This window comes from Neopsephotus bourkii, unplaced genomic scaffold, assembly GCF_033783945.1.
Source record: "Neopsephotus bourkii isolate Nb327-2 ecotype Australia unplaced genomic scaffold, CSIRO-AGI_Nbou_v1 NB_533, whole genome shotgun sequence".
NCBI classification, from domain to species: domain Eukaryota; kingdom Metazoa; phylum Chordata; class Aves; order Psittaciformes; family Psittacidae; genus Neopsephotus; species Neopsephotus bourkii.
Window position 1 is genome coordinate 1,489,858 of NW_026901034.1, and position 11,112 is coordinate 1,500,969.

Genomic DNA, 11,112 nt, shown 5'->3' on the forward strand with positions numbered 1-11,112 from the left:
AGTCACAGACACAGCCTTGTTCCCATCACTCTTGAGGGCTGGGTGGGTTTAGGTGTATCCCTTCCCTTCCAGTAAGAGTAAAGCAACTTGTACTAAGAATTTATGATCCTAATTTAGTTAAAAGATTTTGAAAAGGCCATCATCATGTCATCTTAAATCTGTAACACTTACTGCAGCTTGGGCTTCCTGGTGGGAAGTGGTGAGCCCAGGTGGGTAAGCTTGCTCAACTCAAGGAGTTTGGTCTCAAGAACTAAAACTGATGATTACTTGCAGCCTGTTTGTGATGATACTTATGCCTAATTATTTCCCTCTTGGAAGGGGAAACTGGAATCATGTGCACTGGCTTTTACTGATGTCAACATCCACTCTCAGCTATAAATTACACTTAGAAGCTAAATGGGCATTAATTATTTTAGCAGCACTTTCCTTGCAGCTGTCTTATCTATTGCAATCCTGATTTTTCTCAGCCAAACCCCTCCAAGTGCTTTTAAAGAGCCCACCAGCGCCACCACGTAGGGAGCTTTGTACTGTGATCCTGGCCAGCACATGGATGTGGTTACAGTGTCTGGAGGCTTGGGGAGGATCTGAGCATTCCTGTATGTTGGAAATAAAAAATCTCTCTAAAGCACATGGTGAAGTGTTTGATGCAACTGTTCAAGCTGCGGGAAACCTGGATTCAAGCATGAGTGCTGCTCCTTCCCTCCAGCCCTAGGGTGAGGCTGGGTTCAGCCATTCCTGCTTTTTACTCAACTGTGCTTGAATTTCTTCTGTGCAAGCAGCATTTTTTGTCTGTTTTCCACATCACAGCGAGGTCCAAGCCCTCATACTGCACTCTAGCTGTCAATTAAAGTAAAAAGGGCCCCAGAGTGTTTGAGAGGTCAACCCCAATGACCTTGGAAAGATTGTCCCCTCCTGCAGCTGAATAGTAAGAACCTGAGCTCCAGGCAGTTACTGTTAATAGACTTTATTCTGGGTTCAAATTGCCTCTGTAAGTAATAGAAAAATAGAATCTTCCATTTACAGGTTGATTTGATGCCAGCAGTGGCAGAAAAATTACATAGCCTTTTCCTGGGAAAATGAAAAGCTGCGTAAAACTGTTAATATCGGGCTCAGATGGGCTCTAACCCCCTTGCAGCACCAGAGGTGCACATCTGGGCTGGTTGTCCCTCACATGGAAACAAATTCAAAGCCTAAATGGGTTGTGCAAGGATGTATTCCAGTAAAATACCTGATTGAGCTGAGGTGCTCAGGCTCTGGGGGCCTGAAGCACTTGTTGGCCGTGGGCTTGTCCTTCTGCTGAGGGAAGGGCAGTTCCAGCAGCAGTGAGCAAGGGCCACTGCCTGTGCCAGGCTGCTGCTCATCCCATACCTCCTGTATTACTCCTAGGAGGAAGGATTAGGTAAAATGTCAGCCCAGGCTGGGTTAAGAACATGCTGCCAGCAGCCACCATGCTGTGCTGGCTTTGGAGACTACCATGGGGCCAGGAGGAGTCTGGGGAATGCTGGTTTATCACGAGCTGCTCTAACAGCCTCCACCAGATGCACCAGTGTTCTGATAGTCTGAGCTTCACAGGGAAGAGCAAACATCTACAGACTGCACCATCCTCAGGCCAACTTCCTTTAGCCTAGCTTTATACAAAAGGCAATTTATCTTGCACTCTAAAAGCACTTCCTGCTGCTCTAGTGGAAAAGGACCTATCTGAGGTGCCCATGGCTCACATTCCTCACCCATTTCCCTCAAGAAGGGAAGGGAACCAGCCCCTTCTCTGCTGTAGCTGTGGAGTTCCCTTACCCACCTGTGTGTGTGGGCACTGGCCCCAGGGCTCATGGCAACTAATCACTCCAGTTGGCCCTGGCTGGAGCAGCAGGGGATGGCTGATAATCTGGCCATGTTCTCCACAGGGCTGGGCCAGCAGTGAAGGGAGTTTCTTGGACTGAGGGATCTGCTGCTGCTCTGGCATTAGTCAGGAGTTTTAGACATGAGGTCAGAAAAGCCTCCGACAGTCAGTACAAGGTGCAGGTAAGTTTCCTTGCCTCTTCTTGGCCAGGACTCTAGAGAAGGGCTTGATTCTGGTCCTGAGCATCTTCTGTCTCCCAGGCGGCCAAGGAGGAGGTAGGACTGGCTTCTCCATTCATCTTCCTCAGTGGCTGATAGAGGTAGTCACCACCCTCATGGTGCCTCTCTGACCTGGCCTTGAGGAAAAGGCCAATATTGCCCATGGCACTGATCATGAGCAGCAGAGCCAAGACAGGGGTCGTGGTGATCCAGGTTTTCCTGTGAGACAAGGAAAATGCAGGTGAGCAACACCCCTTGGCCTGCCTTCACACAGCCCAGTGTGCAAATGGTTCCTCAAGGTTTGCACTCCCTTCTCTGCCAGCACAAGCCTCTGGTTCTGCTCTTGGGCAGGTGAGACTGTGATCTGTGAAGACCTCTTAACAGGCAAATTATAGAATCCCAGACTGGTTTGGGCTGGAAGGGACCTTAAAGCTCATCCAGTCCCAACCCCCTGCCATGGGCAGGGACACCTTCCACTAGACCAGGTTGCTCCAAGCCCCGTCCAACCTGGCCTTGAACACTGCCAGGGATGGGGCAGCCACAGCTTCTCTGGGCACCCTGTGCCAGCGCCTCAGCACCCTCACAGGGAAGAACTTCTGCCTAAGAGCTCATCTCAGTCTCCCCTCTGGCAGGTCAAAGCCATTTCCCCCCACAGCTGGGTTTAGCTTTCCCTCAGGCAGCAAGAGCCCAGCTCTGCCTGCAGTGCCCCAGCTGCCTCAGCCACACGTCAGGAGCTGTGTGCTGGTGTGGGACCTGCCCTTGACTCTTACGTTGCGGTGGTGGGAGAGGAAAGGGAGTTCCTACCTGACTGGAGGCACGAGCTCTCACTGATGGGGGCCTCAGTTCAGCACCTGGCTCATAATGAAGACTTTAGCACCTTCTCTTTCCCATCAGGAAAGCTGTGGGTACCACAGAATCCCAGCTCTAGCGGAATCTGAACACAGGTGGTTTGGGCAGTGAAGCGGTAGGTCTTGGAGCTGCCCTGGCACCCAGGAGGTGGTGTGGGCACCTCCACCTCACAGTGAGCACGTGTTGGCATGTACTGTGTGTACTTATACATGTATGCTATGAGTATGACACACTTACTCTGACAGAGAGAATTTTTCTTTGCTCCTTCCTTTACTCTGGGAAGCCAAACACTGTTCGGCTGAAAACAAAGAACAGAGGGAAGAAAGGCAGTGTTGGAAGAGGCTGTAAAACTCCACCAAGAACAGGCAAGCTTAAGTCAGGGGACAGCTACACAGAGCTGATAACTGAGTAAACACAACGTTGGACACTTAACTGCTCTTCTAACTCTGATTTTAAAGCCACAAGCCTTGACCAGATGTACCTTTGTTTAACTGGCTGGAGGTGATGTTGCAGCTGCCCGTCTCCGGGTCACAGGGACATAAGTGCTCACAGGGACATCGTTCCTGGCAGTTTGGCCCATACCAGCCCACTGGACACTCTGGGGAGTGGAGTACAAAGAAGTTGGTCATTGTCAAACCTTCACCAGCCTCCAATCCCCCATCTATCACTGCAGCTGCCCCAGCATAGCCCTGACTGCCTCCCCGAGCTCGCTGCTCAGCTTCAGGCCACGTCTCACCAAGGTGTTTGCGTTGCTTCTGCCTCTGCAGCAGCCTCTGGGCTTGTGGAAGCACAAGGTGGTTTTCTCCCTTTTCATATCTGCCCTCCAGCCTTGCTGTGTGGCTCAAAGGCACAGCAGGGGCATCAGTGGCTGGTTCTTACAGGGAATCAAGGGCTCGTGCCTGAGCACTAGGATGTGGAGGCCTCTGTGGCTGAGTCTCAGGTTTCCTGCAGGCTGCCATGGCTGGTTCCACCTGCGCCAGCCCCTGCTGCAGTTTGTGTCCAGGAGGAGTTTAGGTAAAAGGGATGGGGCTGGCTGAGTGTTCAGAGGCTGGGAACAAATTGTCACTAAAGGTACTGTGCACACAAGAACTTCACACCCACACTGTAATGAAGTGGTGCTGTCACTAGAGCAGGCTGCTCAGTCAGATACATGGGGGGCTCAATACTGCAGCAAAGCTGGAGTGGTTACACCATACAGAACATCACCAGCTCTGCTAGCACTAACAGGTGCAAAGCTGGAGGTGGAAGGTTGTAAGCCAGAACAGCTCTTTGGAGCATTTCACAGTAATGGACTGGGGTCACTTGAAGCCCAGCTACAGGCAGGGAGCAGTGCAACACCCTCAAAGGGAAGGATGCCACGTATCTGTGTTCTACCCTCACGAGCTTTGGGGAAACAATGCTGTTCACTGGGGCAGAGAGGAAGGAATCCACACTTCTCTAACAATGAAGAAAATTCCTCCCTCTCTGCTCCCTCCTTTCTCTTCTAGCCAGCCTGGGTAGCACAGGGAAGCCCCTAAGACCTGGGAGCTGGCAGCTCACGCTCCAGCTGTGAAGCCCTCAGCCTGCCTGGCAGAGCTCACCTTTGCTTTGCCTACACGAGTGGCTCAAAGGCAACACAAAGCCCTCTCCCAGCCCTCACCTTGCTCGCAGCTGGTGCCATGGTAGCCAGCTGGGCAGGAGCAGGTTCCATGCACAGGGTCGCATAAGCCACCGTTCTGGCACCGGCATACCTGGGCACAGGCAGCCCCGTAGAGTCCAGGAGCGCAGGCTGCAGGAGACAGGCAGAGGGGTCATCAGGGCCCTCACTCAAAGCCAAGCAAGCCCACTCATGATTACACCCACCACCAGTCACACACAACTGATGGCTGCTCAGAGAGCAGAAGCTGAGTTTGTGCTGCCTTGAACAAGGAGCCAGGGCTCCAAAAGCTTTGCCCCAAGCCACCTTTCAGATGCTCAGACTGTAGTTAAAATCATGCTGCCAAAAGGGCAGCACACTGTGTAGTCTTTCCCTTCCTGCTCCCTCTTGGAGAACCCCCAGCCTGCCACTGCAGGCAGCCAGCTCTTGGGAAGTTGTGCACACGTGCTGGCTAGGAAGCAAGTGGAGTGGAAGTCAGTGTTACCTTCGCTGCAGTTGCTGCCCATCCAGCCAGCGTCACACAGGCATCCAGCTGTGCAAATACAAACAGGCATTAGCAACAACAGAGAAAGGCTTGGAAATAGCAAGAAATCAAAATTAGGAGCCTCTGCTTCTGGGGTTCCCTCTTAACTCTCCCTGCCAGGGAACCCAGGGAAGAGGAATCCTCAACTCACAGATTAAGCTCAAATATGCACCCACTGCAAATGCCAAATGCAGCAGAACCTCCCACTGCTTGGGTCTGAGATATTAACTTAAGGTCAGCAACACTGAGCTCTGCCCAGTCGCTTCCACTGCACTGAGTGTGGAACTAGGAAAGCTGCATAGAAATGGGAGAACAAGACTGAGCAGCCACAAAGAGCAAGAGCTGGGGGCGAACATCACAGGAGCCCCTAGGGTCAAAGCAAGTTCATGACAAAGTAGCAACTGCACACTGGTAAAAATCAGGAAGCAGGAGAGTCAATTAAAGAAGGAACAAGGAGAGAAGGGGGCAGAGCTCAGTGTTAATACACAGCCCTCCACATCAGCAGGTTTACAAACAAACCAGGAGCAAAACCCAGGGGGCAGAAGGGAACAGAGATACTGACTTTGAAGCCCAGTCCTATTACAGGTCCAGTTTTCAGACCTGAGTCCCAGCCCTCCTGCAGCCTCCAAAGGCAGCATGTTCCAACTGGCTGTACTGCTGCTTGGGATGCTAGAGGGGAATGGCAGAGCAGCTCAAAACACAGCAGCTCAGACAAGGGCTAAGGCATCCAGCACTAGCTGGCTTCCAGTGCATGGCTGGCTACACATCTGCACCTCCAGCCCCAAAAAGCTATGCCCGACAGCCCCACCTCTCCAAAGAGGCAAAGGAAATGGCTGTGGCTGGTTCCAGTTCCACACTGGCAACACTTCCACAAACAAGTGTGTGAACTTTTGAGCCACATCTCCACACACCAGAGCAGGAAAGGGCTGTGTGAAGCAGCCAGGGCTGTGCATGGTGATGTACTGAAGCTGCCCATGGTGCCACACAGGCAGCTGAGCGATATCCCTCAGGGCTGTGCTTCCCCTGAAGCTACCCACAGGCACCCACTGGCATCTATCTCAGTGTCAGGAGCACCACAGGGACTCACAGTCGGTGCAGACGCCATGCAGGCTGCAGTTGGAAGGGCCACAGTCCAAGATGTCACAGGCTGGACCTCTCCAGAAGGCCCCGGTGCAGTGGCACTGCCCCTGCACACAGGTCCCGTGGCCACTGCAGTCCGTGGGCTCGCAGCTGGGCTCGTGGATGCACACAATGGTCGAGATGTTCCGGGGGCAGCGCCACATGCTGTCAAAGGAGCTGGGGAGAGATGAGTCCTCTGAAGCATGCAGGCACCGTGCTGCTCCCAGCCCTGCACAAAACCTGCTGATCTAATTGTTTTCATCCCAATTCACACTGGCAAACATTGATAATGGGAAAATACAAATGTAAAACTGGGACTGAGTCAATGTCTTAACTAAGTGTTGACTCCTATGGGATAGGAGTCATGTCAAATACAGCATTACAGACAGCAACATGCTTTGCTATAGGTGATGTCATTGCAGTTATAGCGACACTTTGGCTTTCTTCTGTAAGCAAGTTCTTCCCTGTGAGGGTGCTGAGGCGCTGGCACAGGGTGCCCAGAGAAGCTGTGGCTGCCCCATCCCTGGCAGTGTTCAAGGCCAGGTTGGATGGGGCTTGCAGCAACCTGGTCTAGTGGAAGGTGTCCCTGCCTGTGGCAGGGGGTTGAAACTGGATGAGCTTTAAGGTTCCTTTCAGCCCAAACCAGTCTGGGATTGGATTCCATTCTATGAACTGTCAGACTGCAAACTGAATTTTAAATTCCTTTGTGTTTACAGTCAGAAATGACTAAAAATCTAAATGAAAAGTAAAATATTCTTTAGGTTCCCTCACACAGGGCAGGGCAGGGGATCCAAGTCAGTGTTTCTCTTCCACAATAATAAGCTATTGACAGATCTCCACAAATTCCTGTGCACATGCAGCTCTGACTCTCTCAGTCATGGCAGCAGCTTTGCTGCATGTCTGAAAAGAGCTAAACTGTAATCCTGTGTGACTAAGTGGAAAAAGATCACTAAATGACTTTACAGTCTCTGGCCCTCAAACCCTGTCCCTTGCGCGATGCTGCAAAGCAGGGGCAAGCGCAGAGCTCTGCACCCTGACGGGAGCTGTGGGGTTCCTGTGCCACCAGCACCTACCAGTGCTCAGAGGGGTAGCTTGCCAGGGTCCCATTCAAGACCAGAGTGGCAGAGCCTCCCCCATCCAGGTTGATAGCATTGATGAGTCCCTGCTGCTTCAGAAATTCAGCCATTTCCCAGAGGTTCACCCTGCAAAAGCAAACACTTGTTCATTGCTCAGTTTGACTGCAATGAAACTGCTCTACAAGGAGCTTGGTCCTTCTCCTCAGTGGAAGGGGGAAGCCCCCTCTCATCCCACATAAGATGACCTGCTGTCTGGAGGCTGCACCGGCCTCTTCTGGCTCTGCCCGAAAGACACCAAACAGCAGCGCCTTCAACTTCAGCTCTGCAAGTCCCCACCTTAAAACACATCACTGGCAGCTGCAGCATCCCTCATGTTCCACTGAGAGGCATAAAGACCCATCTTGCACCTGCCCCAAGACCCTTCCCCAGCCCTGGCCTTACCCTCTGGATTCTGTCTGTCCATCCACATGAACCAAAACGAGCTGCCCCTGACTGTCGTGTCCAACTGCAGTCCTGGCCGAGATCACATTGATGAACTTGTCAAAGGTTCCTGTGAGAAGAGGGAATAATTCACACACCACCTGGGTGACAGAACTGGCTGTTGAGACAGATCCAGCTGTGAAACAGCTCCCAGCAAGGAGCTTGTCTGAACTGAAACATGAGAACAGAGCTGAGGTTCCTCTTGATCATCCAAGCCCATCAGAAGCACAACCCCTGCCCAGGCTGAAGGCAGGCGCTGGAGGATTTACCTGTGGTTTGAGTGTCACTGCACTCAGCCAGCTGGCTCTGACTGATGTACACTTCTCCACCTCTCAGGAGCCAAACTACCCCACTCACGAGCTGCACAAAAGGGTTTGCTTGATCCAAGACATCTTCCTCAGACAGGTAACTAGGAAAGAGAAAGCAGGATGAGGAATGGATTGAGTGCACCTTCAGTGAGTGTGCAGACAGCACCAAGTTGGATAGAAGCGCTGGTCTGCTTGAGGGTAGGAAGCTCTACAGAGGGATCTGCCCAGGCTGGGTCCATAGGCTGAGGCCAACTGTATGAGGCTCAACAAGGCTCAGTTCCAGGCCCTGCACTTAGGTCACAACAATCCCATGCAAAGTTCTAGGCCTGGGGAACAGTGGCTGGAAAGCCACTTGACAGAAAATGACCTGGGGATGCTGGTCAGCAGGAGCTGAAGACAACACAGCTTGTGCCCAGGCAGTCGAGAAGGCCTATGGCATCCTGGCCTGGATCAGCACCAGTCTGGCAGCAGGGCCAGATCATCCCCCTGTAGTGGGCACTGGTGAGGCTGCACCTCAAATCCTGTGTTCAGTTCTGGGCCTCTCACAACAAGAGAGACATTGAGGTGCTGGAGCGGGTCCAGAGAAGGGCAATGGAGCTGGTGAGGGTCTGGAGCACAAGTGTGATGGGGAACAGCTGAGGGAACTGCGGGGTTTAGTCTGGAGAAGGCTCGGGGGGGGGACCTCATTGCTCTCTACAACCACCTGAAAGGAGGTTGTAGTGAGGTGTGTGGGAGTCGGGCTCTTCTCCTAAGTCATAAGTGATAGGAAGAGAGGAAACAGCCTCGAGTTGTGCCAGGGGAGGTTTAAACTGGATATTTGGGAGAATTTCTTTGCCAACAGGCTTGTCAAGCTCACGCAGGAGCTGAGGGCTGTGGGTGAGGATCAGAGCTCTGTGGGTGCTAGCACGGTGGGTGCCTGCCACAGGCTGCCTGCTCAGGAAACAGAGGGTGAGACCTTGTTCAGGACACTGGAAAGAGCCTCATGTTCATTGGCCTGGAACTTCTGAGGGACTTTAACCACCCTGTTGCCTGCTGAAAGGGCAACACAGCAGAGCACAGGCAATCCAGATGTCTGGATTTCTGCTTAACAGTGAGCAACTTAATGTGAGACAGTTTTTTACTGTCAAGGTTGCTCAGTCACAGGAACACGTCTGCCCAGCCAGATTGTGGAGTCTCTGACCTTGGAAATGTTCAAAGCCTGTGCTGAGCAGGGTGTTGGATGAGGCATCTCCAGAGTCCCTAACAATCCCAAGGTTTCTGTACTGCATTCTGCCTCTCCTCTGTGCGCAGGAGAGAGATCTCTCCCCCTTTTACCATGATCTCTGCTGTGTGTTGGGAGGAGAGACACAGGAACCTAAAGAGATAGAGATCATCCAAGTACCTGACCCAGCTTCTCTTCATCCTGGGAAAAAAGGCCAAAGGCCAGAGAGAGCTCCATGGGGTGCAGGTAGGACAGCCCTCATTTCAGCACTGAAAGCATTCTTCTCCTCTAACTGGGAGAGGCCGAAGAGGCGGTGCCAGGGCTGCCTGCCTCAGTGGTGCCTACCAGTCCTCAGGGAGGACAGAGCACTCTATAGACAACCCCAGGTTCTTACCCAAACACCATGGTGCCATCCTTCCGGATGCCAAACTGGGCGTTCTGCAGGCCTCCCGAGTTCCTTACCAGCTTCCCATCACTCACAACGTTCCCAAAGCACTCTCCAGTTCCCATGTCGAAGTACCCGCCATTCTGGGCCACCAGACACCTCCCAAGCCTTGCGGTCTCTTCCACAGTTGCCCTGCGGTGCGCCTGGCAGCCGCCTGTGCCACCCGGCTCCAACACAGAGAAGGTCCTCAGGGGGTTCCTCACAAAAGTGAAGTGGCCATAGACAGCCCTACGGTCCTCACCCGCCGGCGGAATGTAAGACACAAACGTTCTGGTGGTGGCCACCGGGCCACCCGTGCTGCTGTCGCTGGGCCAAGCTTCGTGTGTTACGTTGCCGTACTTGAGGGGCTGACAGTCTCTGACGTGCCTGTGGCTGTGCTGGGGGCCGTGCGGGGAGGGGAAGTAGGGCTGCAGCACAGAGTCCACCGGGGATATCCTGCAAGGAGAAGATCTAGTTGTCCCAAGGCTGCCCTGGCCAACTGCAGCCGCGACCCTGCGTGGTGGGGAAGGCCTTGCCACCATCCCTTGTCCCCAGGAGATGCCGGTATCTCTGTTATCCACCCCAGCATAAGGGGGGCTGCCCCGCTTCGCACCCCCACAGCCAAGCCCACCTCGGGGCACTGGCTCGGTGATGTCGGGCCAGAACCCCAGGAAAGGAGCAGCGGAGCGGGAAGGGACCCTTTACACCGGGACTGCAAAGCTGGCACCGCCCCGGGCACCCGCGCGGACACTCACCCGGCGCCGCGCACCGCCTGCAGCCAGCCCAGCGCCGCCAGCGCCGCGGCCGCCACTGCCCGCCCCACTGAGACCGACACCGAGACTGGCCTCCGCGGCCACCCGCAGGCCCCCACCGCACTGGAAGCGGCCATCTTGGAGGGCGCAGGCAGCGCGCCCCCTGCCGGCCGGCGGTGGCGCAACCCCAGCGCTGGGGCCGCTTCGCGCCGCTGCCGTCGCTCGGCAAGGGGAGGGCAGGAGGGAGGGATCCTGTCCCTGGGCTCCGCTGTGGTGAGACCCCCCCTGCAGTCCTGATCCAGCTCTGGGGCAACAGCACAAGAGGGATATGAAGCTGTGGAGCGAGTCCAGAGGAGGCCACAGAGATGCTGTGAGGGCTGGAGCAGCTCTGCTCTGGAGCCAGGCTGAGAGAGCTGGGCTGGTTCAGCCTGGAGAAGAGAAGGATCCTTAAGGGGAGACCTTAGAGCAGCTCCAGTGCCTAAAGGGGCTACAAGAAAGCTGGAGAGGGGCTTTGGGCAAGGGCCTGTAGGGACAGGCCAAGGGGGAATGGCTTTAACCTGACAGAGGGGAGACTGAGATGAGCTCTTAGGCAGAAGCTCTTCCCTGTGAGGGTGCTGAGGTGCTGGCACAGGGTGCCCAGAGAAGCTGTGGCTGCCCCATCCCTGGCAGTGTTCAAGGCCAGGTTGGAC

At 54.1% G+C, this 11,112-nt stretch overlaps 1 protein-coding gene across 3 annotated transcripts; it reads right to left on the reverse strand.

The window, feature by feature from the left end:
- Positions 1 to 1,412: 1,412 nt before the first annotated feature.
- On the reverse strand, positions 1,413 to 10,587 carry NAGPA (N-acetylglucosamine-1-phosphodiester alpha-N-acetylglucosaminidase). Of its 3 annotated transcripts, XM_061350788.1 has the most exons (11): positions 10,427 to 10,587; positions 9,642 to 10,127; positions 8,008 to 8,147; positions 7,700 to 7,808; positions 7,256 to 7,384; positions 6,151 to 6,359; positions 5,025 to 5,072; positions 4,544 to 4,672; positions 3,386 to 3,502; positions 3,142 to 3,202; positions 1,413 to 2,274 (listed from the first exon to the last, which is right to left on the reverse strand). In XM_061350788.1, exons 1-11 carry the CDS (start codon positions 10,558 to 10,560, stop codon positions 2,052 to 2,054), a joined length of 1,785 nt encoding a protein of 594 aa, XP_061206772.1. In that variant the 5' UTR covers positions 10,561 to 10,587; the 3' UTR covers positions 1,413 to 2,051. The 3 variants fall into 3 exon arrangements, with proteins under 3 accessions (XP_061206772.1, XP_061206773.1, XP_061206775.1); XM_061350789.1 differs by lacking the exon at positions 5,025 to 5,072; XM_061350791.1 differs by lacking the exon at positions 3,142 to 3,202 and having other exon boundaries at positions 2,090 to 2,274.
- Positions 10,588 to 11,112: the final 525 nt, after the last annotated feature.

Bases quoted from the DNA above. Each gene is read 5' to 3' on its own strand.
- NAGPA (XM_061350788.1), bottom strand. From the start codon at position 10,560: ATGGCCGCTTCCAGTGCGGTGGGGGCCTGCGGGTGGCCGCGGAGGCCA. The intron at 8,148-9,641 runs GTAAGAACCTGG...TCTCTTTCCTAG, and splicing joins GATGGCACCATGGTGTTTGG to TTACCTGTCTGAGGAAGATG. The intron at 3,503-4,543 runs GTGAGGGCTGGG...TCCACTCCCCAG, and splicing joins TGGCACCAGCTGCGAGCAAG to AGTGTCCAGTGGGCTGGTAT.